Genomic DNA, 19,180 nt, shown 5'->3' with positions numbered 1-19,180 from the left:
AAAAAAAAAAAAAAAAAAAAAAAAAAAAAAAAAAAAGGGGGTTAGATTTGATATGACTATGAAGAAAAGTGTCTTCACAAGAACCCTGCTATGTGTATAGACAGATTAATCAGAGGAAGTTACAGATTGTCAGATGACAACATTTTATTGCAGTTTGGCCAAAAAAAATTTAAAATTCCAATCAGAGACTGTCATCTCTTCTATACAAGGAACTTAGTCCTCTTCACAAATGTCCAACATAGAGTCGGGTTTTATTGAATGAGACCCCCTTTAAGTAGGGTCAATCTTGACAGAAGAGTGATTACTTCCGTTACAGAGTCTATGATCTTTGTATGGGCCTAAAATTGGACCGACCAGGTGCATAAATTTGTTGCTTGATAACCTAATAAAATTATCTATATATTTTAGATTACACAACTTTTGTTAAAAGATATTAAAGTAATTTTGGAATCTCAGTCGATAAAGTCTTATTCAATAATTCAGCTTTATATAAACAAACTAATTCTAAGCTTTTGGGTTGCTGAAGGTAATTACATCTGTATCTTTCAACACACATAGAATAAATTGCAATTGAATTCAAGAATAGCCTAATACATATGCAACTCAAACATGGAAAGCCGAAAATAAAAGTTCGCTTCAAGCAAGATCTCCATAGCACAACAAACAGCAGAGTTATTATTGCAAATTCAGATTACATACCAAAACATTTACAACTAATGACCAAGTTTTATCCCAACTGTAGCTGATTCAATAGCCTGTCCAGAAATAAGAAGTCACTAGCGTCAGTTTCAAGTACAAATCTAGAGTGTAAATGTCTCGACAAAATATTTAAGGTCAATCCACAATGTAGAAAACCAGATGAAGAACACCTCAGGATAACACTCGAGATTACCCCCTGGAACAAGATTCTGCGACTGGAGAAGTCAATCTCGTGAAGGTAATGCATGCATTAGTTACTGTGAGTTCTTGATATCTTGAATGATCACACGAGCAGCATTACGTCCGGAGCACGTTACCCCTCCACTTGGCTGGGCTCCACTCCCGCACAGATATTGTTGGAGTTAGTGGACAACAGAAACCAATTCAATCCTCAAACGTATCCATATCTCAATTTACCAAATAGAAAGTTGAAAAGAAAAGCAGAGACCGAGAAACAGAGAGAAAAGAAAGAAAGAGGGAAGAATATAAATGGATTAAAAAAAAAAAAATGAAGAAGAAGAAGAAGAAGGAAGAGGAAAAGAGAAAGGAAGAAGAAGGTGCCGGTTTTGGGTGCTTACTTGACCTTCAGGTAAGCAAGTAAATTGTTAAGGAAAACATATGATAAATTTGCTAGAGTTTACATTGATGGTTTAGGTGTTCAGATTGGGAAAAATGGAGTGCAATTTCTAGCTCATGATTCTGATCAATGAGGTTTAAACAGGAACGCCTTCGCCATTCAAGAACCTGGGTTCCTATATTCATTAATGGAGGAACTACCATAGAAAGTAAATATTCAACTGGAACTACTTTTAGTATTGGTTCTAAATTGAGCTACCGCATCCCTTTTATTGCAGTTCAAGAAGCAACAAACAACTTTGATGAGAGTTGCGTAATACAAGTTAGCGGCTACAGATAGGAAATAAAAAATTTATAAAAATTGTGGGGGTCACTTGACCCCATGTGCGTCCATCAGCTTTGACATCGACTTATTTATTTAAGTAAACTTGTGTTTTGCTTTATATTAGCCATATATTACAATGGTAATGTATCTTGTTATCAACAAGTATAAACTAAATCTATTCAAAACATTATTTAGTTTAGGGCTATGTTTATGGAAATTTTAAGAAAGATTTATGTTTTTAACTATATTAATTGTATTTTCTTAATCGTTGTAAAAATAGAAACAAGTCTGTCTTTATGGAATGAATGTAGTATTATTATATAATCATGAACAGAGCTTGCATGATTCCGAACACGTAAACTTCGTTAATAATAAATATTCATATCTATCAATACCAAATATATCTAATGTTTTGCAATTTGTCTTGCAAAATAAATCTTAATAATTATATTTGATTTTCAGTTTTCCAACTTATCATAATATATTATTATTGAGTATGTTGTAGGCACCATTCATTTTATTTGGAATTTTAAATTGATTCTGGCTAATTCATTTTTACTACATACGATCAATCGATCACGAATGATTTAAGATTTGATCATACGTAATTGTTTTTCACTATCACAACTTTTTAATTAACAAATTGTTAGGACTTGATCCTACGGACTCTATTAATATAATTTATTAGAAAAAAATTGCAATTAAACAATAAATCATGCCACAGATAAAATCCATTAATGCTCTTAAAAATATTTACTATCTAAATCGTTTGGAATTAGGACATAACATTTACAAACTCCTACTTGCACTAGATCTAATCACTTACGTAACTAATACTATAAGAGTATACATGACGATCAAGTTTATAATGTGGCAACGGCTTTATGAATGGATTTGTAATGTTATTGTTTGTGAATAATGCTCTATTTTCACGTTATTTTTTTTATGTAATCTCATTGATGAGATGATACCTTCTTAACACATGTTTGTATCGTTAATGAGGCTTTGGTTTCTTCGCTTACGTGATGGGTCCATTGTTATCAAAATACAGAGGTATAAGATCAGCAATACTAGGAACATTTCCAAATTTACTAATGAACTTCTTGATCTAGAAAGCTTCCTTTGCTATTTCAAAAGTAGCAATATACTCAATTTCTATTGTTGAATCAACGCTTGTTTCCTGTTTGGAACATTTTCAACTAATTTCTACGTTGTTGAGAATAAACACATATCCATATTGAAATTTGCTATCATCTTTGTCAAATTGAAAGCTAGCATCGATATATCCATGAACTCTTAGTTCATCTCCCCATATATTAAGAAATCATTGTTAGTTCTTCTTAAGTATTTAATAATGTTCTTAATTGCTACCCAATATTTCTCACAAGGTTTGCTTGAAACCTGCTCGTAACACTTAGTGCATATGAAACATTTGATCTTGCACATCTTTCCCTTGCAATTCCTCTTATCATGTGTTTCGGGACACATATTCTTTGAGAGGCAAATCCCGTATAACATGGGATACAATCTTCTCTTGAATTCTTTCATGTTAAATCTTCTTAAAATCTTATCTATGTATGAAGATTGGCAGAAGCCAACAATCTTCTAAATCTATCTCTATAGATCATGATTTATAAGATATAAGTTACTTTTCCCATATCTTTTATAAAGAAATTATTTGACAACTACAATTTTACCTGTTGAATTGTTCGGAAATCATTTTTAATTAATAATATTCCATCTACATATAATATTATGAATACAATAGCACTCTCACTTATCTTTTTGTAAATACAAGGTTCATCTTCATTTTTGATAAAATCAAAATTTTTGATTGTTTCATCAAAGCGAAGATTCTAGCCCTTAGAGACTTGCTTCAATCTATAAATGGATTGATCATGCTTGCATAACTTGTTGGTATCTTTGGATTCAAAACCTCTGAGTTTTGTTATATACACTTTCTCTTGCAAGTTCTCTTTTAAGGAAAGTAATTTTGACATCCATTTGTCATATTTCATAGTCATGATATGCAGTTATTGCAAGGAATTTGAATGGACTTTATCATGGTTACAGGTGAAAATGTTTCATCAAAGTCAATTCCTCATCTTTGTTTATAATCTTTTGCTATTAGCTTTGCTTTGTATGTGTAAATATTTACATCCATGTCGACATTTTTTCTTTTAAACATTTACAACCTATGTGTTTTATCCAATTAGGCATGTCGACCAAGGTCCAACACTTGTTTACATACATTGAGTTCATCTTGGATTACATGACCTCTGCCATCTCTTTGAGTCAACACTTGGTTTTACTTCTGTGTAATTAGTAGGTTCATCATCCTCAGTTAGTAATACTTGATTAGTAATAATGAATTTGTACCTTCTAAGAGGTCGAATGATCATACTAAATTACACTGAGCCGGAATGTCATCAGGAGTATTTATGTTCCGATCAAGAGTTTGTCTCTCAGCTGGTGTGTGATCAGTCTCAAGTTCTTCTAATTTGTCAACTGTATCTATGGAGTCTTAAACTTTTTCAAGTCCTAATTTACTCATATTGTCCTATCCTAGAATGAACCCTCTCTAGGAATATGATATGACTTGAGATGAACACTTTCTTCTCAATGATATTACATAATTGATATCTAATTGTCTATTTTGAATATCCTACAATATACATTTTTCGAAATTAGCCTCAAGTTTATTTGATTTAGTGTTCTTCACATAAGCATCACAGTTTTAAACTTTAATATATAACAAGTTAGGTCTTCTGCTTTTGCATAACCTACATGGGGTTTTGTTGATTGACTTAGATGGGGCACGATTTAGTGTATAGTATAAGGCAATCAGTGCATGCTTCAAAACGATGTTAGGAGGTTTGTATGGCTTAATATTGATCACACCATATCTAATGGTGTACAATTTCTCTATTCCAATACACCATTATGTTGTCGTGTATGTGATAGACTCCATTGTGAGAGAATCTTTTAGATAATCTAAAAATTCTTCTTTCAGATATTCTCCACATAGATCAAATCTTAGTGCAAGAATACTTACCTATTTGTTTCTTTACTTTTAGCTTGAGTTTCTTAAACTTTTCAAGCGCTTCATGCTTGGCTTCATTAAGTATACATGATTATATCTAGAGCAATCACCAGTCAATGTAGTGAAGTAAGAGAAACTACATATAGCAATCATTGACATGGGGTCTACATACATCAGTATGTGTTAGTCTCAATAATTGTGCAACTTTTTCTCTTTTTTACCCTAAAAGGGAATTTAGTCATCTTGTATAGCAAATATGATTTACATTTGTCAAATGATTTAAAAATCGGTTGACCTCAATAGCAGTCTCTATGTGATTTGGCAATACATTTTTCAGATAAATGACCTAATTTGCATGCCAAAGAAAGGTATTATTTACATTATCATTTTGATGCCTTTTATTTTCTATGCTCATAATAGATGACTTAGTACCAAGAATGTAAATACTATTTTGTAATGTACTACAACCATAAAAATCTCATCTTGATAAAAGGATTAAGTGATCAACAATTGTCTTTAACATTAATTGAAAAATCACTCATGTCCAAACATGAAATATAAATAATGTTTTTGGTAATTTGGTTTTTGGTAATGCAGGAAAAAAAATAACAATTCACTAATTCTAATACTAAGCTCGAAGGCAATGGTAAGAAGTATATTTTTTCAAATAATGCTACTACTTTTACTCCATTCTCCACGCGTAGGTCAATTTCTCGTTTCTGCAATGGTCTACTTGTCTTTAGTCATTGCATATTTATATAAATATAAGATCCACATCCAGTATCTAATACCCAAGAAGCTAAAGAAAAAATATATTAACCTCAATTACAACTATACCTAAAGTGGAAGCTTCAGATGACTTTTTTCCCTTCAAGCTGGAGAGGTAAGCCTTTAATTTCCTCTTCAATTGACTTTTCATTCCACAATGGTAGAGCAGACATCAGACTTGTTATTGTCCTTGTTTGCTTTGATGGTCTTGTTATTGCACTTAACCTTGTTGAATGTTTTCTTAGAACTTCATTTGGTATTTCTATTAGTTCCCTTGGACGAATGAATGGCTAAATCATGCCCACTACTACCTTTGATGTTGGGCTCAACAGTTTTAAGCATGTTCAACAACTCAAGGAGTGCACACTCGAACTTATTCATGTTTAAATTCATGATAAATTGTGAATAGCTCTTTGGTAGAGATTGTAGAACCAAGTTAACACTTGGTTTTTGGTCCATCATTGAACGCAATCGAGCTAACTTCTCAATAAAGCCAATCATCTTTAGTATATAAACATTGATTGAAGATTCTTTTGCCATTTTGCATTGTTGTAGCTTCTTGAAAATCTTATATCTTTTCACACATGAGTGTTCGTCATACAATTCCTTGAGATGAAAAATCATAGTGTAAGCATCCATACACTTATGATACTTTAGCAACTCAGGTGACATTGTTGCAAGCATCACACATATTGTAGTATTATCATTATCACTGCGTTTGTTATAAGTAGCCACATTTTCTTTAGTTAAGTCCTCAGTGGTTGTCTCTGGAGAAAGGCTGCTCAAGGATATAATCAATTTTTTCATGCTTGCGAACAATTCTCAAATTGCGGTGCCGATCAAGAAAATGTTGCCCCATCAATTTCTTGATATCCAGTATGCCTCTCAAATTCATCTAATTACTCATGATTCAAAAACTGTATATGACGAAAAGTAAATTATTAATATGTATCAAAATTTATTCCATAATTTAATACGGACTTTAATTAAATTAAATATGCTTCCACTATTTAAAATAAATTTATAATCCTCACAAATAAATTAATGAATTCCATACTTGATTCTATCCTGTTTGTTATATTCCCAACAAGACTTAATAAAATATTTGGATAGATACTATTATCAATTGTATCTTCATACAACTCTCAAATCATTAAGTCAACAGCTCTTTGACTTCACTTATCTTATGTGCTAGCTTATCATGCCTCTAGAATTTCTCTTTGAGTATACTTAATAAAAAATAAACTTTAGTTAATTGAACCCATCATTCAGAATTATCTAATCATTCATAGTGTCAAATATATCCCTAATAGTGTGGACGAGTATGGACTAATTATATCTAGCCACTCCGTGCCGAAGGGAAGAATAGTTGGTAGTTCCTAAGGGGTATTACATTGACTTAGTATCAATACACCATCTCCATGGTCTTCTCTTCGTATTGCATCTCCAGCTGATACAAGCAGCATCAATGCACTATCTCCATGGTCTTCTCATCTTATTGTATCTCCAGCTGCAATTTGTATCCAATACTAATTGGCACGAGGGTTTAAAAGAATTGGACACATAGACCTATAACAATAATAATAGATTCGAAAAGACTAGCTCGCAAGCCCATAAAACAATAAGAATAAAAGTAATCATTCAATGCATTGATATGGTCAAGTCCATAATCATTGACTAAGTATATAATCATCACAAAAAATAAATTTCGATATAGCATCTATTATTTTATATAAACAGATTTCAAGTTTCTAGTAATTATGGTCGCCTAAACTAATTTAGATAAATGGGTCAAAACAACTAAGAATTAATTAATCAAATTAGTCAATTAATTTAATTGTCGGGTTTAAATAAATAAAATCAAAATTTAATTAAATATCAAATTAGAGCCCAAATATAATTCCACGATTTTAGGACGTGTTTATTTAATTAAAATCACATTTCAATTAAATATTAAATTAGAGTCCAACTCTAATTCTATTTGAATTAAGATTTTAATTTAGGAAAAAACTCCTAAATAAAATAAAATTCAATTTAGGGTCGAAGTTTAATATTAAGTTAAAATAAAATTTTAACAATAATATAAACAGTCGTCAAATATAAACGGGTCAAAATTGAAATTTAGGTAAAACCATTTTGAAAATCAAATTAAAAACCTTTTACAAAATTTATATTCAAAAATCTTTTGAAAATTGCAATATGAGCCTTGGTTTAAAATTATAAAATGTCGCCGCTCATCATTGTTGGGTCCGACAGCTTGCTTGCCATGCCACTACTAATCTTCATCCCGATTTGAATTTCGACAAAAAAAATTAATTTTCTTTTTTAAAACAAGTTTTATTACATAAAAACAATTTTTCCTAAGTGCTAGAAACAAGAGAACAACTACTTTTAATTGTTCCAAGATACAAAACAATTTCTAATAAGTACAAAGCAGGCTCTGATTCCACTATTAAGAATTTACTTAATCATACAAAACTAAATTTATAGTAATTTCAATTCCCATCAAAGATCTGTTTTATATTTAAATAGAAACTGTGATGAGAATTATACATTTAGTTAGTTCTGCAAAGAACAATTACGATATGCAATTCACATCTATCAAATTGTTTAGCTTCCCATGATAAACCACACAAGGGAACAAGCATGAGAGAATATGGTTTCTCTTTTCTTGTGCTAGCAATAAGATTGCGTGTTATGTTTTCTCAACCTTAACAATTTATTATTAGAAGTCCAAGTGGACTTGGCCCATCACTTAAACTTAACCCGATTCAATATTTAATTAATTTGATTAATTAAATTTTGTCTATAAACTAATTAATCTAATTAATTAATTTGATCCATTAATAAATAACCTAATGAATTGATTTTAAAATTATCATATACTTGTCCATTAATTATAGTAACATCATTCTTCTAATTTTCCTTATTGCCTGTCACCCATTAGATTCTCGATCACGATGTTTAATGATGTGAATTAACATTTTGATATAATCAAAAATTGATAAATTAAATTTTCTTTTAATTCATCATTAATTCACATTTATCGTCCTAAATTAATATCTAGCATGGGTCAAGACAATACATGTGATGAAAAATGTCACGTGGCGGGACAAAATCAAACTTGTTCGTTTACTTTGAAACTATAATTCCTTTGTCAATATGATCCAATCAATTATGAGATATGAAAGTGTGTCAATCTCGATATCGATCATATTTTTCATCCCACTCTTAAGTCAACATAAATAGAAATCTCATTTTGATTTACGAGTATACCTTGGTCAATGATTTTGTTATTAATTTAACTAAATGAAATATAGATCAAAATATCTTACTATCTAAGACTAACGAATCCTTTATTGAGCGTTCACCTTGACATACCCAAATGATACCGTATTATAGACTCTTGGCATAACAACATCCAACATCACTAAAGCATGACTGTCCCATATAAGACGCAATGATTATATCAAGTTAAATGACCAATTCCACTACCAAACATTAGAAATTAACTACTGACACTCAGTTTTCTATGTGGAATCTCTCCAACGGGTCTCCTATATTTTGCTCTTCTAACAAAATAAGAACATATTCATTTGAATGTCACCACATTTTAGCTTGTGAGACTAACCACTCAATTTACAAGTAGAAATACCACACATTGTGGTTCATCCATAATAACGATTTTCATATCTTGTTATTATATACAACCATGGATGATTTTAAGATTCATCATATGTAATATGTTTCTTACTATCACAACTCGTAGTGATTAACAAGTTACTAAATGTGAATTTACGGACTCTATTAATATAATTTGTTAGAAAAATAATTAATTACATAATAAATCTTGCCATAAGTAAAAAAGCATTAATAACATTAAAATGTTTACAATATAAATCGATTGGACATAGGGTATAACACTTACAGATTTAATGCCTATATGCTCCTCCTATTTAAACTTTTAATATCAATAAACATTGTTGGGATAGTCCTACCCCAATCCTTCCACTGGGTTTGGATAGAGACGTTAAATCTCGTCTACACTTCAATGTTGTTTCGCTTACAAAATGTTTTTAGTTATATAATTTTTTTAAATAGATAATATATTTGAGTATAATGTTTCCTTTCATTTCAATACAAGAGGATGTCTTTTATTTTATCAATGAATTCAACCCGTCGATCTTTAGACATGCAAAGACGTTTAGAGAATTTTCATCTTTGGGATGGCTTTGAATGTGATCTTTGTTATAAATAATTCTTGTTTTAGGTCGATCAAAGATTTAGCAACCAATACACTTTCAGCAACAATTATTGTTTGGTAATGATTTTGGCTTGTTAAGATGGGACCAATTTTTAATGCCATATCAGCGACCAAACACTATTTGGTCGCTAACGAATAGGGCAGAAAGAGAACCTATGCTATTTTTGTGTGAAACATAATTTTAGCGACTAATAACCAATTCTTGTTTAGTAGCTGAAGCCCCTGGTCGGAATAAATACAATTTTCCTGCATTTAATTGGATGAATAGCAACCAATCATTTGGTCACAAAAGGTTAATTTTAGCAACCAACGATGATTTAGTTGCAGAAGAATTTACATATAATTATTTTTCATGTGATAAGATTTTAGCAACAGACAAATTCTTGGTCGTTGAAGGATTTCAAATTGAATTTTTTTGGATGGTGATATTTTTGAAGAATTTATTAGCAACCAATCTTTTGGTTGCAAATGTATGTTTTAGAAACCAATAATGACTTGGTCGGTGAAGGATTTCACATAATTTTTTTAGTTTGTGATATTTGTTTGAAAATTTTACTAGCGACCAATTATTGGTCGTTGTAGCTATGTTTTAGAAACCAACAATGACTTGCTTGTTGAAAAATTTCATATAGAATTTTTTTGGTTGTTGATTTTTTTTTTGTTTTTTTAGAATTAACTAGCGACTAATCACTGGTCATTATAGGTTCATTTTTGCAACCAACAATGACTTAGTCGCTGAAGCATTTCACACAGAAAGTTTTTTGATTGTAATATTATTTGAAGAATTAACTAGCAACAATTTATGGTCGCAAAAGGTAAATTTAAGCAACCAACGGTGATTTTGTTGCTGAAGAATTTCAAATTGCATTTTTTTGGAAGGCGATATGTTTAGAAAAATTAAGTAGCGAACAATTACTAGTTTTATAGGTAAGTTTTAGCAACCAACAATCAATTGGTCGCTGAAGAATTTTACATAGAAATTTTTTGGATTGTGATATTTTTTGAAGAATTAACTAGCAACCAATCTTTTGGTCACAAAAGTTCAAATTTAGCAACGAACGATGATTTGGTTGCTGAAGAATTTAACATAGATTTTATTTTTTGTCATGTGATGTATATTTAGAAGAATTAACTAGCAATCAATCAATAGTCGCGGAACGTAAGCTTTTAGCAACAGACAAATTCTTGGTCGCTGAAGGAATTCTCGTAGATTTTTGCATATTGAAATTTTTTTTTAAGAATTAACTCGAAACCAATCTTTTGCTCATTGAAGAATAAGTTTGGCAAACAACAACGATTTTGTTGCTAAAGAATTTCAAATAGAATTTTGTCTTGTGATATATTTTTGAAGAATCATCTAGCGACCAAGCATTAGTCACGACAAGTTTATGGTTGTTGAAGGATATTGCATAGAAAGTTTTTGGATGGTGAAATTTTTTGAAGAATTAACTAGCAACCAATCTTTCGTTCAAAAGGTTAGTTATAGCAACCAACGATGATTTGGTCCCCGAAGGTAAGATAGTGATTTTTTTAAGCTAGAATGCAAGTTTGCAATATTGATTCATCTGAAGAGCATTGTCGCTATCCCACTTTAGAACTCCTGCATCAGCTTGAATCCGTTACCATACATTTCCACAAGAGTAATGTGTCAAATACAAGCTCTCAGCTGCTCAGTTTTCCCTCGAATATAAAAAAACTAACTCTTCATAAGTTTCATTTGTCTTGGGAAGAAATGATGATAATTGGGACATTACAAAACCTTGAGATTCTCATTTTTTTTAAAAAGGAAATCATTCAGAGACAACGGTGGGACACGTGTGAAGGTGAATTTCAACAACTTAAAATCTTGAAACTTGATGGGGTGAAAATTTCAAATGGAATGCAACAAATGACCATTTTACCAGACTTCAACGACTAGTGCTGCGAACATGTCATAGTTTGAAGCATATCCTTTCAAGTTTGGGTAATATTCCAACATTACAAATGATGAAGGAGCATGGATGCAGCTAGTCTCTTTCAATGTGTGTTGTTCAAATTTAGGAAGAAGAATGAGACCTCGGAAATGAAGAACTTGTTGGAAAAATGGCATTGGAGCTGAACTTTGGTACAATTTTAGGTATGACCCATTGGCTCAATTTGGAATATCAAATTTGATTCGTGTTCTCCTCCTTGAGAAGATCGAAATCATATATTTACTTATCAAAAATGATAAATGAGTGAATGAGAAATTGGAGTTCAAAGTGGACCACTAGCAAATGGTTTATGTTTGAAGGAAAATTATATTGAAGAAAATCCCACATAGGAAATTGATGAAAGCAATAACCACTTTATATATGGCTGCACTTTAGAAGGGTGTAATCATGTATAGCATAGAGGCTCTCTCCATATGCGCGCGCAGGAGGGGTGCAATCAAGGACCAAGATTGTACATTGACTTTTCAACTTGCCTGCAAGCAAAAATGCGTACACAAATGACGGAACAAAAATTGACCCCTTAGGAGAGTATCCACGGCTTACAATTTTTTTGCTTTCTCCAATTGACTTTTTGGCTTCCAAAACTGTTGAAACTTCAATAGTTACCGCCATTACAATATTAAGTTAATGGACAGATTTACTCATATTTCACGAGAGGCCAAGGTTATAACTGAGCCCATTTTCCATCATCACCACTAGAGAATTATTCTTCATCATTTCTAATTCAGAATCTTTGCATAATTTTTAGTTATAGTTCTTAGAAACAAATTTCATTTCCCGGCTAAGTCTTGGTGGTATTGTTCTGGCACAAGTTCATTTCGCCAGTGTAGAAATGGAAGTGCTCAGATTCTATCGATTATTCCATTGTATCCTGGAAGACGGACGCCCAAGTTGAACCTTAAGCATCTATGGTGAAGAGGCGAATCCGTTTTTAGGAAACTTTGTACACATAGGTTTCGGGTTGCAGAATTACAGTATTCTCAGTGAAAAATATATCTCCACAATTTTATTCCTTGTTTATTTTTGTACTTTCTATAACAGATAAATTTATATTATTTTGTAATCTTGTAATAAACTTAAAATAGAATCGTATTTGTTGTTCAAAACTAATATTAATTTGATCTTTTAGAAATAGCGATAGAATCAACCAACATAGATGTGATACAAACTGTTGTTGCTGGAAATCAAGTTGTGGGTTCTATTGTAGCTCAAGTGCCCAGTTCTGTTGTGGCTCAGACTGTGGAAAAATTGACAAGTCATTTCGTGAATCAAATTGTGGCTTCAACGATTGGTCATACCGCTGTTGTTATGATTAATTATGGAGAAAAATCGAAGAAGTTAAATGGCTTAAATTTCAAGAGGTGCCAGTAGGAAATGTTATTTTACCTAACCACCTTGAATCTTGTGAGACTCTTGATTGAAACTGCTCCAAAACTCAATGAGAGTGAAGGAGATGTTCAAACAATCAGTAAACTTTATGCTTGGAACAACTCGATTTTTTTTTGGCCAAAATTATATCATGAATAGCCTGGTAGATTCGCTATACAACGTATATAGTACAATGAAAACTGCAAAGGACTTATGGGATTCTTTGGACCGAAAATAAAAATTTGAAAATGTCGGGACTAAAAAGTTATTGTCGACAGATTCTTAGGTTATAAAATGATGGACTCAAAAATTGTAATCAGCCAAGTGCAAGAACTTCAAGTCATTCTTCATGAGATTCATGCCGAGGGGATGATCTTGAGTGAAATTTTTCAAGTGGCTGTAATTATTAAAAAGCCATCTACAGCATGGAAAGATTTTAAAAATTATCTTGAGCATAAGAGAAAGGAAATTAACGTTGAAAAATTAATTGTTAGACTTTGAATTGAAGAGGATAACAAAAGTTCAGAAAAGAAGTAGATCAATCACAGTGTTACAAAAGCCAATATTGTAAAGCATGGTAAAAATAAATAAATAACCAACAAAAACAAGCCTGGGCAGTTCGATGGCAAAAGGATAAAGCTAGGATTGAAAGGTGAAATTTCTAAAAATATGTTTCAAGGAAAATGCTTCAACTGTTACAAAATGAGTCATAAGTCTTCAGAGTGCAAATTGCCAAAGAAAAAGATAGAAGCAAATTTTGTTGACTACATGGCACATGACGTGTCGGAAATAAATCTCACAGTTGTCATTTTTGAAGTGAATATGGTGGGTTCAAACCCAGAAGAGTGGTGGTTTGATACAGGGGCTTCAAGGCATGTGTGCTTTGATAAAGAGCTGTTTACTGCTTTTAAAGTAACTGAAAATGGAGAGAAGTTGTTTATGAGAAATTCAGCAATATTCGACATCAAATGGTCAAGGGAAGGTGATTTTGAATGACTTCGGGAAAAGAACTGACTCTTAACAATGTGCGGTATGTGCTGAAAATTCGCAATAACCTAATGTTTTGGTCGCTTCTGAATAAGTATGGTTTTTATATTGTATTTGAGTCAAAAAAAAGTTATTTTTTCAAAAAGTGAAATGTTTGTCGAAAAATGTTATACTTTTGATAGATGTTTAAGTTAAATGCAATGGTTGTTAAGTAAAAAATGAATAAAGTAAACTCTTCTACCTAGTTGCTTGAGTTTTCCAATTTGTGGCCTGGTAGATTACAACATGTTAACTATAATACTTTGCATAAACTAATTAACTTGAGTTTCATACTTGTGTTTCACATTGATTCAAAACATAAGTACGAAATTGTGTTGAGACAAAATTGACAAGGTCATCCTTTAAATCAATTAAACGGGATACAAAACCATTTGATTTAATTCATAGTGACATATGCGATTTAAAATTCGTACAAACAAGAGGTAGGAAGAAGTACTTCATTACTTTTGTCGACGATAGCACAAAATCTTGTTATAATATTTGTTTAAGAGTAAGGATGAAGCCATAGAGAAATTTATTCTCTATAAGAATGAAGTTAAAAATCAACTTTCTAAGAAAATTAAAGTTTTGCGAAGTAATAGAGCTAATGAGTATGAAGCACCATTTGTTGAATTTTGTGCACAAAACGGAATTATACATGAAATCACTACATCTTATCGTCGCAACAAATTGGTGTTGCAACGAAAAATCGTGCATTGAAAGAAATGATGAATGCAATGTTATTAAATTCTGGATTACCTCGGAACATATAGGGGGAAGTTGTGTTATCGGCAAATTACCTTTTAAATAAGTTGCCTCGAAATAAAATAGAAAAAATCAATTTATAAGTTATGGAAAAGAAGAAAGTCTTCTTATAAATACTTACGAGTGTGGAGCGTCTTGCTAAAATGGTTGTTTCAACATCAAAGAAGGTAAAGATAGATCCAAAAACTGTAGATTGCACTTTCATTGGCTATGCACATAATAGTGGTGCTTATCAATTTTTTGTGCTTGAATCTAAGATCCCAAACACACACAAAAACATATTAATGAAATCGAAAAATGCTTCATTCTTTGAACATATATTTTCGTACAGATCAAAAAAATAAAGTAAGCTCTTCTAAATGGACACATGAAACTATAGTTGGAAATAGTCAAGACCAAGAAGTAGAAGAGGAGATTGAGGTTGAACCAATAAGTAGCAAAAGGGAAAGGACAAAAAAATCTTATAGTCCTGATTTTCTGATCTACATGCTAGAAAGTGAACCTTAAAGCTATCAAGAAACTGTAAACTTTTTGGAAGGACCTCAACGGAAAAATGCAATTAAAAGTGAAATAGATTCTATTTTGCAAAAAGGAGCTAGTGGATCTTCCTCCACGAAGTAAACCACTAAACTATAAATGGATCTTCAAAAGCATAATGAAAGCAAATGAAACTATAGAAAAGTATAAAGCCAGATTAGTAATAAAATATTACAAACAATGGAAAGACCTTAATTACTTTGATATGTATTCTTTAGTGACAAGAATAATATCTATTGGGATGATACTTGTGATTGTCACACTACGAAATCTTGAGATACATCAAATGGATGTTAAAACTGTTTTTTAAAATGGAGATTTAGAGGAAAAAATCTATATGGAATAACCTGATGTGTTTTCATCATCAGGGTAGGGAACAAAAGTTTATAAATTGGTGAAATCATTATATGGCTTAAAACAAGCACCTAAACAGTGGCATAAAAATTTTGATAATGTCATGATGTAGAGTGGATTTACAATTAACGAGTGTGACGAATGTGTTTATATCGAAGACATCGAAAATGGTTATGTCATTTTGTGCATTTACGTTGATGACTGCTTATTGTTTTAGTGACACTGAGATGATTAAATCCACTAGAAATATGTTAAACTCGAGATTTGAAATGAAAGATATGGGTTTAGCTGATGTTATACTTAGAATCATAATTTCAAGAACATCAAATGGTCTCATTCTAAGACAGTCACATTATATGGACAAAATTTTAGAAAAGTTCAACAAGGATTGACATGGCTAGAACACCAATAGATACAAGTCGATATTTATCTAAAAATAAAAATGAAAGTGTCTCAAGTAGAATACTCGAAGATTATTGGAAGTCTAATATACTTGATGAGTTGTACAAGACTCGAAGTAGCCTACACAATTAGTAAACTGAATAGATACATAAGTAATCCAGGAGCTAATCACTGGAAAGGAATAGTAAGAGTATTGAGATATCTAAGAAATAATCATAATTTTGGACTGCCCTATACCAAACATCTAGCAATTATTGAAAGATATAGTGATGCAAATTTGATATCTGATATAAAAGAATCCAAGTCCATAGTAGATTTGTGTTCACATCGGGAGATGCAGTAATATCCTGAAAATCCTCTATATAAACAGTGATAGCCAAATCTACTATAGAATTTGAGTTTATAGCTCTAGATAAATGTGATGAAGAGGCTGAGTAGTTACGCAACGTCTTAGAGGATATTCCAAAATGGTCAAAACATGTGCCTACAATTTGCATACATTGCGATAGTCAATCAGCTATTAGAAGCACAAAGAGTAATATTTACAATGGTAAGTAGGGATGCCAATTTAAATTGTCAAAATCGAAAATCGCAGTTAATCAAACCAAATGGGACAAAAAAATCGAACTGATGGCGCAATGAGTTGGATATGGTATTTGATTTTAATCCCCCAGTTTGGGCCCGGGCGAGTATGTTATTTACACTGTCTTCTTGTCCCGAATCGATTACTCGTTAAAAAAAATTAATTGGACAATTAGACTTTTTCGATTATTCTTTTTATGATTCTGTCCAGTTCAAAATTCTAGCACATTACTGACCCGCTAAGTCTAACTAACCTAATCCAGCAACCCTACACCCTACTACACAAATATTATACATATATGAAAATTGGAATTAACATATTCAACACAACACATATCTAAATCACCACCTTTCCGTTGCTATACGACAACCACTATGGCTTTCCGTCGCTACAACAACCACCATTGCTTTCCTGTCTCCATTATGGGCAAATGCTACATTTTCATTCAATTGCATTAGTAACTAGTTGGTCTCTTTATCCTACTCTGCTTATATCTCGTTTTTATCTTGCTAATTATTTATTTATTTATTTAATACCCTTAATCTAGTTCTTGTAACGTAGATGCGTCTTGTTTGGAAAAATAGATGCTCAAGTCATTGAAGTGCTATATTAGGGCGTAATTTTCTATCAATGAAGGATGCATACATGTTGTTTTGTAAATTTATAGAAAGATGATTAGTTCAACTAAACAAGCTGATAGAGTGATTGGACAAAAATCAGTATACAATGTTTGTCATACTGCCAACATCTCAATATGAAAAGTTAGAAAAATTCAATTGCACGAATCTCAGGAGTTGGAAATAGAAGACGATGTTCTATCGATTAACCTAATTTGGTTCAATTTCTATGGGAAGATTGCCCCACATATACAGAAGCAAATGCTACTAATATAACCAAGTTGGCAATTGTAGCATGGATGCATGGTGGTTTCTTATGTTCAAACTACATATTCTTAACAAATAGGATAATACATTATACATGTATGTCTATTGTTCAATCAAGATGGCAATGGAACTTTGGGATTCTCTTGATAAGAAATACAAGACCAAAGATACTAGGATAAATTAATTCGTCATTGATAAGTTTCTGAATTTTGAGATGGTTGATTCAAAGTCTATCATGAGCCAAGTTCAGAGATGGAGATTATACTTTATAACACCTAGGCCGAATGCATTAAATTGGGCGAGTCTTTCCATATTGTTGCTATGATTGAAAAAATTGCCCAAAAGTGGAACAATTTTAAAACTATCTCAAGCATAAGCGCAATGAGATAATAATGATAGATTTGATAGTTTGTCTCTATGGTCAAGAAGAAGAATTTTGCTTGCCAATTAGAGGCCAAAGCTAACATGGTAAAGAATTCCAGATCTAAGAAAAGCTAGAAGAGAAAATGCATTTTATAACATCAAACGACCGAGGAAATATTGCGGAATGGTTCAAAATGGATTGTTGTTATTACACCTCTTCTGACAAAGCTCCAGATCACCACCACGTAACAGCTAGCCAGCAAGTCAACTAGGCACATATTCCACACCATCCTCCTACTTGGTCGAGATGAGGCCACATATAAGGTAGCCAAGGTGATGCATAATTTTCATCGAGGTGTCAAGTAGAGGTCAACATTCACGACCTAGATAAGGTGCTATGCATGCTACAGGAAAGGAGTTCGAGGCAACCAGCCACCTCATCAACAAAAGGCATCTCCCACTTCACATCTCCTCAAGAGATCTTCGATACATGATCCTCTCACGATTGGTTGATTTGACATCTCTGCAGCATGAGCGTAAAGGTTAAATCATCAATCTATGATTTAGGGACTAGACTTAGTGAGACAACCTCGATTCTTAACGATTCAAAAGTCACTAAAATTTAAATTAAACTTAAATAATATGGTTGAGATGAATCAATAGATTTTTTAATAAATAATTACGATCCAATATTATTTATAATAAGCGTATTTTAAAAAAATTACGTTAGACATAAGAAAATCTTGAAATGAATTCAATATAAATTAAATAAAACTTGACATAATTTCATGAAATCTATTTTGAATATCCCAGGATGGTATTCATCTCCTCATCGATCGCCTTGAGCCATTAATTTTTTGAAAGGGCAAAAAGAACATAACGTGGGATAAAATCTCAATAAGTGTGCATGAGTAAATTTTGTTCATGTATATACATTTTATAGAAAATTTCATACATGCAGATGGAGACACAAGAATTGAACCTAACTTAGATGGTACCAAATTTCCTTGCATAGCGCTACTATACTCCAATCCGACCATACAAATCTTACATATAGACAGACCATAACTCAACATAGCTATAATACGGACCATTACTCACATAATAACGTAATAGCACACTTATCTTTCATTTGACAATTCAAAATGATTAGAGAACTGATTGTTGGTGAGAGATCATTGAGCTGCATGTAGGGTTGTGTGATTGTGTAAGTGTACGACTATATTTAATATGTGAATGTTTGTATTGGA

At 31.9% G+C, this 19,180-nt stretch overlaps 1 protein-coding gene across 1 annotated transcript; it reads right to left on the bottom strand.

Moving 5' to 3' along the window:
* Nucleotides 1-5,494: 5,494 nt before the first annotated feature.
* Nucleotides 5,495-6,218, bottom strand: LOC111365730. The gene is made up of 2 exons (XM_022986266.1): nt 5,723-6,218; nt 5,495-5,673 (listed from the first exon to the last, which is right to left on the bottom strand). The coding sequence occupies exons 1-2, from the start codon at nt 6,216-6,218 to the stop codon at nt 5,495-5,497; spliced, it is 675 nt and encodes a 224-aa protein (XP_022842034.1).
* Nucleotides 6,219-19,180: the final 12,962 nt, after the last annotated feature.

Source organism: Olea europaea, chromosome 17 (genome assembly GCF_002742605.1).
Source record: "Olea europaea var. sylvestris chromosome 17, O_europaea_v1, whole genome shotgun sequence".
Lineage (NCBI taxonomy): Eukaryota > Viridiplantae > Streptophyta > Magnoliopsida > Lamiales > Oleaceae > Olea > Olea europaea.
This window is presented reverse-complemented; position numbering and strand designations above follow the sequence as displayed.